Below are 21,246 nucleotides of genomic sequence, written 5' to 3' on the forward strand. Positions count from 1 at the left end.
TACAGACTCCCTCGACGTGTTAACTCGACATCTGCTGAGTGAGACCAGGTGGTTAGCAATTTTTAGTCAGATTTTTGTTTTACCGAAGGAGGCTTTGGATATTGTCTTTGTTCCTGGGCGAGGCAAGGTCAACGCGATTCTCATTGCCAGGTTCTCCATGAGATCCAAGAGGGCCGCTACTGCATTTAACTGCTCCGTCACATCCACGTTGGCCCACAGTGAACTCCTGTTGAGAAGGCCATTTACAACATCTATGACGGCCTAAGGACAGAAAGAAAACTGCTTTGTGAGTTAATGGATTTGTTTCCCTTCCCTCACTGCTATTTATTTTTTCCCTTCCCTTGTTTCTTTTCTCCTGTACTCTCTCCTCCCTTTCCCTCTCTTTTTGTATCCCCTGTATGAACATACAGACTAGGAGCAGAAGTAAGCCACTCTCCCCTTCCCCGCCATTCAATAAGATTGTTGCTGACCTGATTGAAACCGCAACCCCCACATTCCCACCTCCCCCGATAGCGCTTTACCCCCTTGCCTGTTAATAAATTTAGCTCGCTCTGCCTTAATATTATGCAAAGGCTCTGCTCCCACTACCTTTTGAGGAAGAGAGTTCTACAGATGCACCGTAGAAAGCATTCTATCTGGTTGTACCACAGCTTGGTCTGGCTCCTGCTCTGCCCAAGACCGCAAGAAATTACAAAGGCTCATGAACGTAGCCCAATCCATCATGCAAACCAGCCTCCCATCCAATGACTCCGTCTACACTTCCCGCTGCCTTGGAAAAGCAGCCAGCGTAATTAAGGACCCCACGCACCCCGGACATTCTCTCTTCCACCTTCTTCCATCGGGAAAAAGCTACAAAAGTCTGAGGACACGTACCAACCGACTCAAGAACAGTTTCTTTGGCCAGAATTGAACCCGGGCCCCTGGTGCTGTGAGGCATCTTGAACACCTCAATCAGGTCGCCCCCTCAGTCTTCCCTGCTCCAACGAAAACAACCCAAGCCTATCCAACCTCCTTTCATAGCTTAAATGCTTCATCCCAGGCAGCATCCTGGTGAATCTCCTCTGCACCCTCTGCAGTGAAGTTGTTTATCAATTGTGTTTAATTAATAGAAGATGGAGGATAATTGTTGTGTCACTTGCGGACATATAAAGGGAAACTTACTGACACTCTGGTGGTTGAGTTGAATGTTTCTCTTTTTTATTCATTCATGGGACATGGACATCGCTGGCTGGGCCAACATTTATTGCCCATCCCTAGTTGCCCATGTTCAGAGGGCAGTTGAGAGTCAACCACATTGCTGTGGCTCTGGAGTCACATGTAGGCCAGACCGGGTAAGGACGGCAGATTTCCTTCCCTAAAGGACATTAGTAAACCAGATGGGGTTTTCCGACAATCGACATGGTCGCATGGTCATCAGTAGATGCTTAATTCTGGATAGTTTTTATTGAATTCAAATTCCACCATCTGCCGTGGCGAGATTCGAACCCGGGTCCCCAGAATATTAGCTGAGTTTTTGGGTTAATGGTCTAGCGATAATACCTCCTGGCCATTGCCTCCCCTAAATAAATAAATGTACTCCGTCAATAAATGTAAGCCTGTGAGTGAGGCTTATTTCCAGTATCACCGTGCATGTACTGGCGTTCTACGGTATAACATTCTGCACCAGAATCGTATCACTTTTGCCAAATAGATAATGCCAGGCCTGTGATTCCTTACCTGGGAATCATTCGCAGTACTGAAATTCTGACAGACTTTGTCAAGTAATCTGCGAGCTTGTTCCGTCATGGAGCAGGACCCCTCATCCAAGGGGTTTAACTGGGAAGTGGAAGAGGAAACACTGTTAGAACGGCAACCCCTCTCAATGGTAACCGAGAAAGCCTGCCAAATCATAGACTCATAGAGTCATAGAACCACGGCATCGAGTCGGCACCGACTCAACGTTTTACCACTGACTGCTCGATTCCCTTAACCCCTAATCCACCTAACCTTCACATCTTTGGACACTAAGGGGCAATTTAGCATGGCCAATCCATCTAACCTGCACATCCTTGGATACTAAGGGATAATATAGCATGGCCAATCCTCCTAACCTTCACATCTTTGGACACTAAGGGGCAATTTAGCATGGCCAATCCTCCTAACCTACACATCTTTGAACACTAAGGGGCAATTTAGCATGGCCAATCCTCCTAACCTTCACATCTTTGGACACTAAGGGGCAATTTAGCATGGCCAATCCTCCTAACCTTCACATCTTTGGACACTAAGGGATAATATAGCATGGCCAATCCTCCTAACCTTCACATCTTTGGACACTAAGGGGCAATTTAGCATGGCCAATCCTCCTAACCTTCACATCTTTGGATACTAAGGGGCAATTTAGCATGGCCAATCCTCCTAACCTTCACATCTTTGGACACTAAGGGGCAATTTAGCATGGCCAATCCTCCTAACCTACACATCATGGGACAATAATGGGCAATTTAGCATGGCCAACCCACTTAACCTGCACATCCTTGGACACTAAGGGGCAATTTAGCATGGCCAATCCGCCTAACCTACACATCTTTGGACAGTAAGAGACAATTTAGCATGGCCAATCAACCCTAACCTGCACATCTTTGTACTGTGGGAGGAAACCGGAGCACCCGGAGGAAACCCACGCAGACATGGGGAGAACATGCAAACTCCACACAGACAGTCACCCAAGGCTGGAATTTACTCTCAGCATTAGTCAATGTATGAATAGTTCCCAAGAATGGAAGTCGAGAGAATCAACTTGTTAAATTGTCTGGGGGCGAAGGACATCAAATTCCTTGGGTGATGGCACAGGGATGCACCAGACAATGACATCTGGTGCTACCCCACAGGAGTCCATGGGGTCAATGAGAGGGCATCTCATTAGCATGGGGCGGGTGGGTGAGCACCTCCTAAAGGAAGAAATGTTTGCATTCGTCTAGCGCCTTGGGACCTTCCAAAACACTTGACATCCCGGCTGCAATATAGGAAAAGTGACATCCAATCTGATACGGTGGCTGATATTTTCCAGCCCTTTCTGTGGGTGGGATTTTCCAGTCTCGCCGACGCTCACCCCCACCACCCCCGCTGGGGGGTTGCCCCAGCGTTGAAGGGTGCGGTCAACGGGAAACCCCGTGGATGGTGGTGGAACCTAAAGATGATGGGGGCTGGCCAATGGCGGGCCACCTCCGCCCCTGTGAAACAGGCCGCAGATGGGGGTGGGGGCGAGGGCGGAGACGTGGGGGGGCGGGGGCAGCAGTGGGGAGGGGGGGGGGGTGAGAAATCCCACCCAGTGAGTTTTGACAAACAGCGATGTTACAAATCATTGGACAATCTGTTGTAAGTGTGTTGAAGAATAAATATTGACTTGGGCTCGGGAACAATGCCCCAATGATCTCTATTCAACTCAAGGCGGGATGACTCGGGGTGGGATTCTTCATCCCCACCCCCCTGCCGTCCTGCTGAAGAAAGTCTGGCCCCACCTGTGGGGTTACCAACTCTTTGGAAAGTCTCGCTCACGTGTGAGTAAATTTGAACTGCTCCCGCCTAAAGCCACGTTGGCATCCCAGGATACTGGAGGAAACCCACGCAGACACGGGGAGAACGTGCAAACTCCACACAGACAGTCGCACGAGGCCAGAATTGAACCCGGGTCCCTGGCGCTGTGAGGCAGCAGTGCTAACCACTGCGTGGCTTTCCTCCGGGTGCTCCGGTTTCCTCCCACACCCCAAAGATGTGCGGGTTAGTTTAATTGGCCATACTAAATTGCCCCTTAGTGTCAGGGGGATTAGTGGGGTAAATATATTAGATATAGCTCTTGGAGCTAAAGGGATCAAGGGGTATGGGAGGAAAGGGGGGATCAGGGTATTGAATTTGATGATCAGCCATGATCAAAGTGAATGGCGCAGCAGGATTGAAGGGCCAAATGGCCTACTCCTGCTTCTGGTTTCTCTGTTTCTATATGTGGGGTTACAGGGATAGGGCCTGTGTGGGATTGTTGATAGTGCAGGCTCGATGGGCTGAATGGTCTACTCCTGCTTCTGTTTCTATATGTGAGGTTAGAGGGAATGTGGAACTCGCGCCTGCAGTGAGTGGTGAACAAAGTGGAAGGATGCGGCGATGCTTCTCTGACCTGGCTTTGACCTTTGGGCCCAATCTATTTCTACGTAAAAACAGATCTCGGTTTATGAGAGAAATATCAATCTTTCCAATGAATTCAGGGCCAAGCGATTAACTGCACTGCCCGTCACTACATGGCCAGGACTGGGCGGCACGGTAGCACAGTGGTTAGCACTGCTGCTCCACAGCTCCGGGGACCTGGGTTCGATTCCCGGCTTGGGTCACTGTCTGTGTGGAGTTTGCACATTCTCCCCGTGTCTGCGTGGGTTTCCTCCGGGTGCTCCGGTTTCCTCCCACAGTCCAAAGATGTGTGGGTTAGGTTGATTGGCCGTGCTAAATTGCCCCTTAGTGTCCCGGGATGCGTAGGTTAGAGGGATTAGCGGATACATATGTGGGGATATTGGGGTAGGGCCGAGGTGGGATTGTTGCTGGTGCAGACTCGATGGGCCAAATGGCCTCTTTCTGCACTTTGGGGTTTCTATGATTTCTATGATTCTATGACTGAGAAAGCAGCTTTGGTACAGTCCCTTCGGAAAACCGGTCTCGACATAGAGTCACAGAGTCACAGAGGTTTACAGCATGGAAACAGGCCCTTCGGCCCAACTTGTCCATGCCGCCCTTTCTTTTTTAAAACCACAAAGCTAATCCCAATTGCCTGCATTTGGCCCATATCCCTCTATACCCATCTTACCCATATTACTATCTAAATGCTTTTTGAAAGACAAAATTGTACCCGCCTCTACTACTACCTCTGGCAGCTTGTTCCAGACACTCACCACCCTCTGAATGAAAAAAGTGTCCCTCTGGATCCTTTTGTATCTCTCCCCTCTCACTTGAAACCTATGCCCTCTAGTTTTAGACTCCCCTACCTTTGGGAAAAGATATTGACTATCTCGCTGATCTGTGCCCCTCATTATTTTTTAGACCTCTATAAGATCACCCCTCAGCCTCCTAAGCTCCAGAGAAGAAAGTCCCAGTCTATCCAGCCGCTCCTTATAACTCAATCCATCAAGTCCCGGTAGCATCCTAGTAAATCTTTTCTGCACTCTTTCTAGTTTAATAATATCCTTTCTATAATAGGGTGACCAGAATTGTACACAGTATTCCAAGTGTGGCCTTACCAATGTCTTGTACAACTTCAACAAGACGTCCCAACTCCTGTATTCAATGTTCTGACCGATGAAACCAAGCATGCCGAATGCCTTCTTCACCACTCTGTCCACCTGTGACTCCACTTTCAAGGAGCTATGAACATGTACCCCTAGATCTCTTTGTTCTGTAACTCTCCCCAACGCCCTACCATTAACTAAGTAAGTCCTGCCCTGGTTCAATCTACCAAAATGCATCACCTTGCATTTGTCTAAATTAAACTCCATCTGCCATTCGTCAGCCCACTGGCCCAATTGATCAAGATCCCGTTGCAATTGGAGATAACTTTCTTCACTGTCCACTGTGCCACCAATCTTAGTGACATCTGCAAACTTACTAACCATGCTTCCTATATTTTCATCCAAATCATTAATATAAATGACAAATAACAGTGGACCCAGCACTGATCCCTGAGGCACACCGCTGGTCACAGGCCTCCAGTTTGAAAAACAACCCTTCTGTCAAGAAGCCAATTTTGTATCCATTTAGATACCTCACCCTGGATCCCGTGAGATTTAACCTTATGCAACAACCTACCATGCGGTACCTTGTCAAAGGCCTTGTTAAAGTCCATGTAGACAACATCAACTGCACTGTCCTCATCTACCTTCTTGGTTACCCCTTCAAAAAACTCAATCAAATTTGTGCGATATGATTTTCCACTCACAAAGCCATGCTGACTGTCTCTAATCAGTCCTTGCATCTCTAAATGCCTGTAGATCCTGTCTCTCAAAATATCTTCCAACAATTTACCCACCACAGATGTGAGGCTCACTGGCCTGTAGTTCCCAGGCTTTTCCCTGCAGCCCTTTTTAAACAAAGGCACAATATTTGCCACTCTCCAATCTTCAGGCACCTCACCCGTTATCTGAAACCAAGATATCTTTATCTTGGTTTCAGATAAAGCTCGGCACAACATCATGGGCCGAAGGGCCTGTTCTGTGCTGTACTGTTCTATGTTCTATGTTCTAAATACATAAAGGGCAAAAGAGTAACAAGGGAGAGAGTAGGGCCTCTTAAGGATCAACAAGGTAATCTATGTGCGGATCCACAAGAGATGGGTGAGATCCTAAATGAATATTTCTCATCAGTATTTACTGTTGAGAAAAGCATGGATGTTAGGGAACTTGGGGAAATAAATAGTGATGTCTTGAGGAGTGTACATATTACAGAGAAGGATTGCAGAGGTAAATCTCCTCTGCACTCTTTCCAGCGCTTCCACATCCTTCTTATAGTGAGGTGACCAGAACTGCACACAATATTCCAAATGTGGTCTCACCAAGGTCCTGTACAGTTGCAGCATAACCCCACGGTTCTTAAACTCCAACCCCCTGTTAATAAAAGCTAACACACTATAGGCCTTCTTCACAGCTCTATCCACTTGAGTGGCAACCTTTAGAGATCTGTGGATATGGACCCCAAGATCTCTCTGTTCCTCCACAGTCTTCAGAACCCCACCTTTGACCCTGTAATCCACATTTAAATTAGTCCTACCAAAATGAATCACCTCACATTTATCAGGGTTAAACTCCATTTGCCATTTTTCAGCCCAGCTTTGCATCCTATCTATGTCTCTTTGCAGCCTACAACAGCCCTCCACCTCATCCACTACTCCACCAATCTTGGTGTCATCAGCAAATTTACTGATCCACCCTTCAGCCCCCTCCTCTAAGTCATTAATAAAAATCACAAAGAGCAGAGGACCAAGCACTGATCCCTGCGGCACTCCGCTAGCAACCTGCCTCCAATCCGAAAATTTTCCATCCACCACCACCCTCTGTCTTCGATCAGACAGCCAGTTACCTATCCAACTTTCCCTCTATCCCACACCTCCTCACTTTCATCATAAGCTGACCATGGGGGACCTTATCAAACGCCTTACTAAAATCCATGTATATGACATCAACTGCCCTACCTTCATCAACACACTTAGTTACCTCCTCAAAAAATTTTATCAAATTTGTGAGGCACGACTTGCCCTTCACGAATCCGTGCTGACTATCCTGGATTAATCCGCATCTTTCTAAATGGTCGTAAATCCCATCTCTAAGGACCTTTTCCATCAATTTACCAACCACCGAAGTAAGACTAACCGGTCTATAATTACCAAGGTCATTTCTATTCCCTTTCTTAAACAGAGGAACAACATTCGCCATTCTCCAGTCCTCTGGCACCATCCCCGTGGACAGTGAGGACCCAAAGATCAAAGCCAAAGGCTCTGCAATCTCATCCCTTGCTTCCCAAAGAATCCTAGGATATATTTCATCAGGCCCAGGGGACTTATTTGTAGAAGCTCTTTGGATTCTCCTTTGCCTTATCTGCCAAAACAATCTTGTGTCCCCTTTTTGCCCTCCTGATTTCTCTCTTAACTCTACTCCTGCACCCACTATACTCTTCAAGAGATTCACTTGACCCCAGCTGCCTATGCATGTCATGTGCCTCTTTCTTCTTCTTGACCAGGGCCTCAATATCCTGAGTCATGCAGGGTTCCCTACTTCTACCAGGCCTTGCCCTTCACTCTAAGAGGAATGTGTTTACCCTGAACACTGGTTCATGTACTTTTGAAAGCGTGCCACTTACCAGACGTCCCTTTGCCTTCCCACAGACTCCCCCAATTAACTTTTGAAAGTTCCTGCCTGATACCATCAAAATTGGCCTTGCCCCAATTTAGAATTTTAACTTTTGAGCCAGACCTATCGTTCTCCATAGCTATCTTAAAACCAATAAAATTATGGTCAATATTATGCAAGACAAAACAAATTCCATCAAGGAAAAGATAACGGAGAAAATCGCAGGCCATCTGGAGGAGGCCGAGGGCTGGCGGGGGGGGGGGGGGGGGGGGGTGGATTTCATGGCTCCCTCACGACAGGGGTCTGGGCCAGAAAAGATGGCAAGCCGTTCGAATATCCACTTACTTTGGTAGGCCTAGAAACAGTCCGCAAGAAGTGCTGGTTAGGTGGATTGGCCATGCTAAATTCTCCCTCAGTGAACCCGAACAGGCACCGGAGTGTGGCGACTAGGGGATTTTCACAGTGACTTCATCGCAGTGTTAATGTAAGCCTACTTGTGACACTAATAAGTAAACTTTAATTTTAAAAACTTTAAAACATGCACCCCAATGTCCCTCTGGTCCTCTGTACTTCCTGGCACCCTGCCATTCATTGTGTATTCCCTTGCCTTGTTAGTTCTTGAAATGCAATTTCTCACACTTTTCAGGGTTAAATTCCATTTGGTACTGGTCTGCCCATCTGACCAGTCCAGTGTTCCGGTTATAAGTGAAGACTAGGCCTTGAACTGGGATCAGGTCAACCGCTGCAATCTAACAAAATATAAACGCCTTCTATACAAAAATTGACCATTAGGACTTCACCTAGTGGAAAATTACTAGAGGAAACCAAAAAATGAGATCGACTCTCACCAACCTTTACAGATGCATTATTTCTGGTTGTATCACAGCTTGGTCTGGGGCTCCTGCTCTGCCCAAGGCTGCAAGAAACTACAAAGGGTTGTAAACACAGCCCAATCCATCACACAAACCAGCCTCCCATCCATTGACTCTGTCTACACTTCCCGCAGCCTTAGAAAGGCAACCAGCATAATCCAGGACCCCACGCACCCCGGACATTCCCTCTTCCACCTTCTTCTGTCAGGAAAAAGATACAAAAGTCTGAAGTCATGTACCAACCGACTCAAGAACAGCTTCTTCCCCGCTGCCATCACTTTTGAATGGACCTACCTCGCACTAAGTTGATCTTTCTCTACACCCTAGCTATGACTATAACACTACATTCTGCACTCTCTCCTTTCCTTCTCCCCTATGTATTTTCACAGTAACTTCATTACAGCGTGAATGTAAACCTATTTGTGACTAATAAATAAACTTTTCTTTACAATTGCTCTATGAACGGTATGCTTTGTCTGTGTACTGCGCAAGAAACAATACTTTTCACTGTATCCCAGTACATGTGACAATAATAAATCAAATCAGATCAAAGCTATCTTTCTGGATGGATGAAAATCATGGTTTAAGCAAAAGGCCTCCGAATATAATTGGGTATTATTGTGCTGAAAAGGAGCTTCATCGGACAGTGTGGCTTCCAACCTAATGGACTGATCCCACCCCCTCGTGAAACGGAATAGAAGATTGATCCCAACGAAGACCTCAGAGCGAGAGTGAGAGCGAGATCCCAGCTGATCACCAGGAGAAGAGTGTACAACCACAGGAGACAGATACTTCTCGGGGTTGCACGACCAGTGTATTTGAGTGCGACATTAGAATCATAGAATCCCGACAGTGCAGAAGAGGCCATTCGGCCCATCAGGTCTGCACCGATTCTCAGACGGAGTATCCCACCCAGGCTGTTTGCCCTGTCCTTTCTCCGTAACCCCTCACATTTACCATGCTAATTCTCCCCAACCGACAACATCTTTGGACACTAAGGGGCAATTTGGCATGGCCAATCCACCTAACCGACACACCTTTGGACTGGTAAAGTGTCGGCTGACTGGAAGTAAATAATGAATTTGAGAATTCTGATGTGAGATTACAGCGAGGAGCTGATTCGCTGGGACTAATGTGACAGAAAGCAGCTGCTTAGTTTCTAATAATGGTTTTCTTTTAATTTATTTTCTTCCACCAGTTAAATCAGTAATCACATTCCGTCACCATTATAATTTCCCTGTTACCATTTTGAGCCCTTGCTGTTGTTGTGAGTTCAAACGAATTGAGGATAGATCTGAGGTGAGGAGAAAGTTCTTCACCCAGAGGGCGGTGAATGTGTGGAATTCACTCCCACAGAAAGTAGTTGAGGCCAAAACGTTGTGTGATTTCAAGAAGAAATTAGATATAGCTCTTGGGGATAAAGGGACCAAGGGATATGGGGGAAAGGGGGGATCGGGGTATTGAATTTGATGATCAGCCATGATAGTAATGATTGGCGGAACAGGCTCGAAGGGCCGAATGGCCTCCTCCTGCTTCTAATTTCTATGTTTCGATTTGTAAATCGTATGTATTCAGCTAGTCTAAAGAACTATAAGTCGGGTGTTCCATGTCAGAGCTGATTGAGGGCAGGCTAGCGGGTGCTGAATATTGGAAGAAGGGCAAATATGGGTCACATACCTTTTTCTGTGTTTTGGAATGTTCCGGATCGCACTGTACAGGGTTGGAATTATTCCGTCTTTCAGCCTCAGGACAGTTAAGAGGTGAGACTGTGGAAATGAGAAACAGTTCAAGATATTTGTCTCCCTCACTGCCCATCTGCAAACTCCGCTATTTTCCTCCGAGAGATTCTTCATGCCGGCCTGACCACCCGGGGCAGACAGGAGCTCAGTTTAACAGCTATAGTTAAGAAAGCCCACCTACTTTCTCAGGAAGCAAAGGAAATTCGGCATGACGCCACCCCTCCCACCCTTCCCAGTCCTGGCCTCGAGGTCACTGCCAGTTGACCAAGCATAGCTATCTACTTGTGGAGACGCAACAGGCCCTGATGATAAGGCCTTAGGCCCAGTTAGACCCCATGGATCCCAGACATTCTCTCTTCCACCTTCTTCCTTCCGGAAAAAGATACAAAAGTCTGAGGTCACGTACCAACCGACTCAAGAACAGCTTCTTCCCTGCTGCTGTCAGACTTTTGAATGAATCTACCTCGCATTAAGTTGATCTTTCTCTACACCCTGACTGTAACACTACATTCTGCACTCTCTCCTTTCCTTCTCTATGAACGGTATGTTTTGTCTGTATAGCGCGCAAGAAACAATACTTTTCACTGTATACTCATACATGTGACAATAATAAATCAAATCAAATCAAATCAAAATCAGTTTCCTAGGCCTCAGGCCTCTATGGTTGGACTGGGAACTATTTGTACATGATGTGGCGATGCCGGCATTGGACTGGGGTGGGGCACAGTAAGAAGTCTTGTGGAGGCTTTAGAGAGAGTGCAGAGGAGGTTTACCAGGATGTTGCCTGGTATGGAAGGGCTTAGTTATGAGGAGAGATTGGGTAAACTGGGGTTGTTCTCACTGGAAAGATGGAGGATGAGGGGTGACCTAATAGAGGTGTATAAAATTATGAAAGGCATAGATAGGGTGAACGGTGGGAAGCTTTTTCCCAGGTCGGTGGTGACGTTCACGAGGGGTCGTAGGTTCAAGGTGAGGGGGGGGAGGTTTAACACGGGTATCAGAAGGACATATTTTACACAGAGGGTGGTGGGGGCCTGGAATGCGCTGCTGGGCAAGGTGGTGGAGGCGGACACACTGGGAACGTTTAAGACTTATCTAGATAGCCACAAGAACGGAGTGGGAATGGAGGGATACAAAAGAATGGTCTAGTTTGGACCAGGGAGCGGCGCGGGCTTGGAGGGCCGAAGGGCCTGTTCCTGTGCTGTATTGTTCTTTGTTTGTCTCACAACACCAGGTTAAAGTCCAACAGGTTTATTTGGTAGCACAAGCTTTCGGAGCGTCACTCCTTCATCAGGTGAAGAAGGAGTCACTCTGAAAGTTCGTGCTACCAAATAAACCTGTTGGACTTTAACCTGGTGCTGTGAGACTTCTTACTGTAACTACTTGTACAGCAGGGTTCTGGGCATAACCATGGTCTCAAACAGATATCAGCCCCTCCGCCGCACCCCACCCCACCCCCCACCCCCACACACCCCACCTCCAGTCCCAGTGATCATTCAGGTGTTGGTCTCTCTGTATTCACGTTACCTTGGCAGCTGGGTTGTGCACCTCCTGGCTCCGACTGAAATCCCGAGGGACAGATACAGTGGTAACTCCCATAGGAATTGTAGCAGGTTGCTTTCACGCCACACACATCTGCATCCTCACACTCATCCACATCTGCAATGAGGAAAAATCACATCAACCACTGCATGTACACAGCTGGACTGAAGGGGAGATGCGATGTATCTTCCCGCACGGCTTAACGCCTGGGCCCCCACTTGCTGTTTATAATCGACATTAGATAGCAGTTACAACAAAGAATCGGGCCATTCGGCCCAATAGGTTGCTGCTGGTTTTTATGCCTCACGCCAGTGTGATCAGGTGACCAGTGATGCCCAGGATTGTGACAGAAATATTGACATTACTTTCAGGAGCATGGATAAATGTGGAAGCCAAGTTTAGAATCGTAGAAGAAGAATCGTAGAAACCCTACAGTACAGAAAGAGGCCATTCGGCCCATCGAGTCTGCGCCAACCACAATCCCACCCAGGCCCTACCCCCATATTCCTACATATTTACCCACTAATCCCTCTAACCTACGCATCCCACGACACCAAGGGGCAATTTTTTTTTAGCATGGCCAATCAACCTAACCCGCACGTCTTTGGACTGTGGGAGAAAACTGGAGCACCTGGAGGAACCCCACGCAGACACGAGGAGAATGTGCAAACTCCACACAGAGAGTGACCCGAGCCGGGAATCGAACCCAAGTCCCATGGAGCTGTGAAGCAGCAGTGCTAACCACTGTGCCACTGTGCCGCCCAAGTTTAACCCTAGCCAGACTCTCCAATTTGCAAACTGTAGAGCTGGAACAGATAGAATCATTGAATCATAGAATCCCTACAGTGCAAAGGTAGCCATTTGGCCCATCGACTTTGGACCAACCACGATCCCGCCCAGGTCCTATCCCGATAACCCCATGCATTTACCCTAGCAAGTCCCCCTGACACTAAGGGGCAATTTAGCACGGCCAATCCACCTAACCCGCACATCTTTGGAGTGTGGGAGGAAACTGGAGCACCCGGAGGAAACCCACGCAGACACGGGGAGAATGTGCAGACTCCACACAGATAGTGACCCAAGCCGGGAATTGAACCCGGGTCCCTGGCGCTGTGAGGCAGCAGTGCTAACCACTGTGCCACCATGCCGCTCACAGGAAGATCGTCCTAAGTGGTTTCACGCTGCATCTATGGGAGGGGACTGAGACAGACCCTTCACATTGGGAAATGTAATTTATCACCTCCCAGCAGTGCGAGTGTGTCTCCACCCAAAGGCAGAACACATCCTGGGCTTGGACCTTCTGCGGAGGCGTCACTTAGCGCTGGACCCGGCAAACCGCTGCATTTGGTAGATGCCCAAAACTGATAATGGCCCCAGCAGAATTGCCACAGGCAAGTATTTAGAAAGAGTTCTCAGTGTGGGCGAGCTATGTGTTAAACCCACTGAGATGACAGATGACCCGGCAGCACAGGCAGTTCTGGCAAAGCACATAAAAACATTCGTTAACCATAGGCGGTGACACGGTGGCACAGCGGTTCGCACTGCTGCCTCACAGCGCCAGGGACCCGGGTTCAATTCCCGGCTTGGGTCACTGTCTGTGTGGAGTCTGCACGTTCTCCCCCGTGTCTGCGTGGGTTTCCTCCGAGTGCTCCGGTTTCCTCCCACAGTCGAAAGATGTGCTGGTTAGGTGGATTAGCCATGATAAATTGCCCCTTAGTGTCAGGGCAACTAGCTAGGGTAAATACGTGGGGTAACAGGTATAGGGCCTGGGTGGGATTGTGGTTGGTGCAGACTCGATGGGCCGAATGGCCTCCTTCTGCACTGTAGCGATTCTATGATTCTATGATAGATACAGAGTGGACGTGGAGAGGAACTTTCCACTAGTAGGAAAAACTAGAACCAGAGGGCACAACCTCAGGCTAAAGGGACGATCCTTTAAAACAGAGACGAGGAGGAATTTCTTCAGCCAGAGAGTGGTGAATCTGTGGAACTCTTTGCCGCAGAAGGCTGTGGAGGCTGGGTCATTGAGTGTCTTTCAGACACTGATAGATAGGTTCTTGATTAATAAGGGGATCAGGGGTTATGGGGAAAAGGCAGGAGAATGGGGATGAGAAAAATATCAGCCATGATTGAATGGCAGAGCAGACTCGATGGGCCGAGTGGCCTCATTCTGCTCCTATGTCTTCTGGTCTTAAGTACAATTGATATCAATTATCAGTAAGCAGGTCCAGTCTGGTCGGTAACCTTCATTATCCTGCACTCTTCCAGAGTCTGCAAACCTCTGCCATCATTGTTTATTTTTGTGTATAACCTCCCAACACGGTCTCTGTGGGGATTCGTCAAGTTATTAACATTTTGGCCACTTTTCCTCTTTTCATCATTGTCACCGTCATTCCCACGGCACCGTTCCCCTGGACTTTACTTTGTTTTTCATTCGTTACACTTTTCTCCACACACCAAACCGGGGGGTGGCACGGTGGCACAGCGGTTAGCACTGCTGCCTCACAGCGCAAGGGACCCGGGTTCGATTCCCGGCTTGGGTCACTGTCTGTGCGGAGTTTGCACCTTCTCCCCGTGTCTGTGTGGGTTTCCTCCGGTTTCCTCCCACAGTCCGAAAGATGTGCGGGTGAGGTTGATTGGCCGTGCTAAATTGACACAAGTGTCAGGGGGATTAGCAGGGTAAATATATGGGGTTATAGGAATAGGGCCTGGGTGGGATTGTGGTGGGTACAGACCCAACTGAATGGCCTCCTTCTGTACTGTAGGGATTCTATCCTATGATGGACTCATTCCACACTCCAAAAATGTGCTGGTTAGGTGGATTGCCCCTTAGAGTTCCCGATAGGGGGATTAGTGGGAACTAGAGGATTGGGAAATCTTTAAAGGTCAACAGAAAGCCACGAAGGCTGAGGGGCAATTTAGCATGGCCAATCCACCTAACCTACACATCTTTGGACACTAAGGGACAATTTAGCATGGCCAACCCACCTAACCTACACATCTTTGGACACTAAGGGACAATTTAGCATGGCCAATCCACCTAACCTACACATCTTTGGACACTAAGGGGCAATTGAGCATGGCCAATCCACCTAACCTGCACATCTTTTGACACTAAGGGGCAATTTAGCATGGCCAATCCACCTAACCTACACATCTTTGGACACTAAGGGGCAATTTAGCATGGCCAATCCACCTAACCTACACATCTTTGGACACTAAGGGACAATTTAGCATGGCCAATCCACCTAACCTACACATCTTTGGACACTAAGGGACAATTTAGCATGGCCAATCCACCTAACCTACACATCTTTGGACACTAAGGGGCAATTTGGCATGGCCAATCCACTTAACCTACACATCTTTGGACACTAAGAGACAATTTAGCATGGCCAATCCACTTAACCTACACATCTTTGGACACTAAGAGACAATTTAGCATAGCCAATCCACCTAACCTGCACATCTTTGGACACTAAGGGACAATTTAGCATGGCCAATCCACTTAACCTACACATCTTTGGACACTAAGAGACAATTTAGCATGGCCAATCCACCTAACCTACACATCTTTGGACACTAAGAGACAATTTAGCATGGCCAATCCACTTAACCTACACATCTTTGGACACTAAGAGACAATTTAGCATGGCCAATCCACCTAACCTGCACATCTTTGGAGTGTGGGAAGAAACTGCGGCACCCAGAGGAAACGCACGCAGACACGGGGAGAATGTGCAAACTCCACACCTCATGAATGAGAGGTTAAATTTAGGCCCCATTTCCCTCAGAGGCAGATGGAGAAGATTCCCCTTGTATTGCTTTAGAGAAGAGGGATGTTCCTCCTGGGGCCTGCACTCAATGTAGAAAACCATTATCACCTTCTCAGGGCGACCACCGGTGAGCAGTAATTGTCAGTGGTGCCCACATTCCATGGATGAATCCACAATTCAATGGCGCCGTCAAACCCTCCAATGATGTGCGGGTTAGGTGGAATAGTCATGATAAATTGGCATCTAGTTTCAGGGGGATAGCAGGATAAATACGTGGGATTACGGGGATAGGGCATGGGTGGGATTGTTGTCCGCGCAGGCTCGATGGGCTGAATGGCCTCCTTCAGCACTGAAGGGATTCCATGAATCTATGAAGCCCAGTTTCCTCCTCCCCACTAGAGGTAATGTATCATCTCCAATAATTGCACAATGAGACTCTGGTTAAACCTCATTTGTGATGACTTCCGGGCACTGCATCTCAGGAAGGATATATTGTCCACCAGTATAGAATTACCAGAGCAATGTTGGGTATATTATAGTGGGGGAGAAATGTTGGGCCCACTACACTGAGGGGGAAATGTTGGACCCACTATACTGAGGGGGAAATGTTGGGCCCACTACACTGAGGGGGAAATGTTGGGATATGTGGAATCCAGAAATTCCAGTCATTATGACCACAACAACATGGTTTGCCAACTCCGGTTGGGCCTATTCCTGGAAGCTTAATCACATGACCTTTGTTTGAGTAAACCTCGTCTTGAATTTTTCATTGCTGTAGCCTCCTGAACCGTGCTGGATGTTTGGGGACCCTCTTGCGGGCGGTTGGTGCCCTATGTAATTGATTCAGCGATGAAACTCCTTACCTGAACAAGTTGTCTCCTTGCTGGAGGTCGGGTCCCCAGGAACAGTGTGAAATCCTCTTGCACAGACACACTTGTAGGACCTGTGGACGTTTTGGCATTCTTTGGGTGGGTGACATGGCGAGGATTGACACTCATCTTCATCTGCGCAAACATTGAAAATCCTTTACAACGGGAGTCGTCCCTTTGCTCAATGAAGAATCAAGATATAAAAGGGCAGCAGTGCGCCACTCGGCATTCAATCAGGTAATGGTTGATCTAATTGTGGCCTGCATGACCCCCCTGCCCCCCCGTTCTCCATAACCTTTGACACCCTTGATCTACCTAACTGAGCCTTGAATAAATTCAATGACCTCCCTTGCTCCCTGGGGAAGAGAGTTCCAAACATCAACTGCCCTCCTCAGCTCCATCCAGAAGGGAAAACTCTTCCTTTCAGACTGTATGCATTAGTTCTAGTTCCCCCCCTCCCCCCAGCCACTCCCCTGCACCGCGCCCCCCCGCCCACCCCACCATCACAAGCGAATCATCCCCACAGCATCTACCGTTAGAATCATGCACGCTTCAATAAGGTCAGCACTCATTCTTCTGAATTCCAATGAATATAGCCCCAAACCTCCGACTTTCCCCAAAAGACAACCCCTTCATCCCAGGAATCAACCCTTTGAGCCTTCCCCGCACTTCCTTCAAATGCAAGTATTCCTCTCCTTGAATAAGAAGACCCAAACTGTACAAAGTACTCCAGGAGCAAATTCACCATGGAATCATAGAATCATACAGCGCAGAAGGGGCCCTTTGCCCCATCCAGTCTGCACCGACACATCTGAACTCCCAGCTAATTCCACTTGCCAACGATTGGCCCATAGCCCTGAATGTTATGATGTGCCAAGTGCTCATCCAGATACTTCTTAAAGGTGAGGCAACCCACCTCTACCACCCTCCCAGGCAGCGCATTCCAGACTTTCACCACCCTCTGGGTAACAAAGATTTTACTCACATCTCCCCTAAACCTCCCACCCCTCACTTTGAACCTATGTCCCCTCGTGACTGACCCTTCAACTCAGGGGAATAGTTGCTCCTTATCCACTCTGCCCCTCATAATCTTGGACACCTCGATCAGGTCGTCCCTCAGTCTTCTCTGCTCCAGAGAAAACAACCCAAGCCTATCCAACCTCTCTTCATAACTTAAATGCTCCGTCTCCATCTCCTGGTGAATCTCCTCTGCACTCCCTCCAATGCAATCACGTCCTTCCTATAATGTGGTGACCAGAACTGCACACAGTGCTCCAGCTGTGGCCTCACCAAAGTTCTATACAACTCCAACATGACCTCTCTGCTTTTGTAATCTATACCCCGATTGATAAAGGCAAGTGTCCCATATGTCTTTTTCAGCACCCTAGTAACACGCCCTTCCGCCTTCAGAGATCTGTGGACAAATGTGCCAAGGCCCCCTTGCATAGATTACAAAAGCAGGGAGGTGTGATCCTTGCCAAGCTGAGATCTGTAACCTGGAGGCTCACCTACCTGCGTGGGTGCTGCGGCAGCCACTGGGTGAGCGATGGGCTCTCATGCCCCCCCCCCCCCCCACCCTATGCCCATCCATCCATAAACCCCAAACACGCAGTAGTTTCTTCACCTTAAACTTACCAATGCATATCCACGTTGGGTGGTAGATTAAACCTGTGCCACACTGTACATCTCCAACTGAGAGCGGGCTCCAAATACAGTAGAGTGCTAAGAGCAACAAGATTAAGCAGTTAGAACCCTTGGATGCCATTTCGCTCCCCCCCCCCCTCCTGTCCAGCTCCAATACTTCACTCATTCCCCCCGTACAGGTCGGCCTTGATGTGGAGATGCTGGCGTTGGACTGGGGTAAACACAGTAAGAAGTCTCACAACACCAGGTTAAAGTCCAACAGATTTATTTGGTAGCACAAGCCACGAGCTTGCGGAGCGCCGCTCCATCATCAGGCGAGCCACACACACTGTCACTCACACACTGTCACTCCCACACACTGTCACTCTCACACACTGTCACTCACACACTGTCACTCTCTCACACACTGTCACTGTCACACACAGTCACTCTCAGACACACTGTCACTCTCACACGCTGTCACTCTCACACAACGTTCATCACACACACACTGTCACTCTCACACTGTCACTCTCACATACACTGTCACTCTCACACACACTGTCACTCTCAGACACACAGTCACTCTCACACGCTGTCACTCTCACACGCTGTCACTCACACACACACTGTCACTCTCACACACTGTCACTCTCACACGCACTGTCACTCTCACACACACTGTCAATCTCACACACTGTCACTCTCACACACTGTCACTCTCACACACACTGTCAATCTCACACACTGTCAATCTCACACACTGTCACTCTCACACACACTGTCACTCTCACACACACTGTCACACACTGTCACTCCTACACACACTGTCACTCTCTCACACACTGTCACACACACACTGTCACTCTCACACGCTGTCACACACACACTGTCACTCTCACACGCTGTCACTCTCACACGCTGTCACACACACACTGTCACTCTCACACGCTGTCACTCACACACACAGTCACACACACACGCTGTCACTCTCACACACTGTCACTCACAAACACCGTCACTCTCACACGCTGCCACTGTCACACACAGTGTGTGTGAGTGACAGTGTCTGACAGTGACTGCGTGTGAGAGTGACAGTTTGTCAGAGTGACAGTGTGTCAGAGTGACAGTGTGTGTGAGTGACAGTGTGTGAGTGACAGTCACTCTCACACACTGTCACTCACACACACCGTCACTCTGACACACACTGTCACTCACACACACTGTCACTCACGCACTGTCACTCTCACACACTGTCACTCAAACACACTGTCACTCACACACTCTGTCACTCACACACACTGTCACTCACACACACTGTCACTCACACACTGTCACTCTCACACACTGTCACTCAAACACACTGTCACTCTCACACACTGTCACTCACACACACTGTCACTCTCACACACTGTCACTCACACACACTGTCACCCACACACACTGTCACTCACACACTGTCACTCTCACACACTGTCACTCACACACACTGTCACTCACACACAGTCACTCAAACACACTGTCACTCTCACACACTGTCACTCTCACACACTGTCACTCACACACTGTCACTCTCACACACTGTCACTCACACACTGTCACTCACACGCACTGTCACTCACACACTGTCACTCACACGCACTGTCACTCACACACACTGTCACCCACACACACTGTCACTGTCACCCACTGTCACTCACACACACTGTCACTCTCACACACTGTCACTCACACACACTGTCACTCACACACAGTCACTCAAACACACTGTCACTCTCACACACTGTCACTCTCACACACTGTCACTCACACACTGTCACTCACACGCACTGTCACTCACACACAGTCACTCAAACACACTGTCACTCTCACACACTGTCGCTCTCACACACTGTCACTCTCACACACTGTCACTCAAACACACTGTCACTCTCACACACTGTCACTCTCACACACTGTCACTCACACACACTGTCACCCACACACACTGTCACTGTCACCCACTGTCACTCACACACAGTCACTCTCACACACTGTCACTCACACACACTGTCATCACACACACTGTCACTCACACACACTGTCACTCTCACACACTGTCACTCACCCACTGTCACTCTCACACTGTTACTCTCACACACTGCCACTCTCACACTGTCACTCACACACACTGTCACTCTGGCACACTGCCTCTCACACACACTGTCACTGTCACCCACTGTCACTCACACACTGTCACTCACACACTGTCACTCTCACAGACTGTCACTCTCACACACTCACTCACACACACTGTCACTCACACACACTGTCACTCTCACACTGTCACTCACACACACTGTCACTCACACACACTGTCACTCTCACACACTGTCACTCAGAAACACTGTCGCTCTCACACACTGTCACTCACACACACTGTCACTCACACACTATCACTCTCACACACTGTCACTCACACACACTGTCACTCTCACACACTGTCACTCAGAAACACTGTCACTCTCACACACTGTCACTCACACACACTGTCACTCACACACACTGTCACTCTCACACACTGTCACTCAGAAACACTGTCGCTCTCACACACTGTCACTCACACACTGTCACCCACACACTGTCACTCTGACACACTGTCACTGTCACACACTGCCACTCTGACACACTGTCACACTCACACACTGTCACTCACATGCACATTCACCCACACACACTGTCACTCACACACACTGTCACTAACACACTGTCACTCTCACACACTGTCACTCTCACAGACTGTCACTCACACACACTGTCACTCACACACACTGTCACTAACACACTGTCACTCACACACACTGTCACTCACACACTGTCGCTCTCACACACTGTCACTCACACACACTGTCACTCTCACACACTGTCACTCACACACACTGTCACTCACACACACTGTCACTCTCACACACTGTCACTCACACACACTG

The 21,246-nt window shown here is 48.5% G+C and overlaps 1 protein-coding gene across 2 annotated transcripts in view; it reads right to left on the reverse strand.

Annotated features, from left to right (window-relative positions):
- The window catches only part of LOC144507684 (adhesion G protein-coupled receptor E3-like), a 78,393-nt gene that overhangs the window by 43,981 nt on the left and 13,166 nt on the right, over nucleotides 1-21,246 (reverse strand). For both annotated transcript variants that reach the window (XM_078234876.1, XM_078234875.1), the window contains exons 2-7: nucleotides 18,290-18,376; nucleotides 16,649-16,789; nucleotides 11,995-12,126; nucleotides 10,406-10,494; nucleotides 1,717-1,815; nucleotides 84-261 (exon numbers count right to left, since the gene is read on the reverse strand). In XM_078234876.1, the coding sequence (XP_078091002.1) occupies nucleotides 84-261; nucleotides 1,717-1,815; nucleotides 10,406-10,494; nucleotides 11,995-12,126; nucleotides 16,649-16,789; nucleotides 18,290-18,376 (726 nt within the window). The remainder of the gene's footprint in view (nucleotides 1-83; nucleotides 262-1,716; nucleotides 1,816-10,405; nucleotides 10,495-11,994; nucleotides 12,127-16,648; nucleotides 16,790-18,289; nucleotides 18,377-21,246) is intronic.

This window comes from Mustelus asterias, chromosome 19 (genome assembly GCF_964213995.1).
Source record: "Mustelus asterias chromosome 19, sMusAst1.hap1.1, whole genome shotgun sequence".
In the NCBI taxonomy this organism is placed as follows: domain Eukaryota; kingdom Metazoa; phylum Chordata; class Chondrichthyes; order Carcharhiniformes; family Triakidae; genus Mustelus; species Mustelus asterias.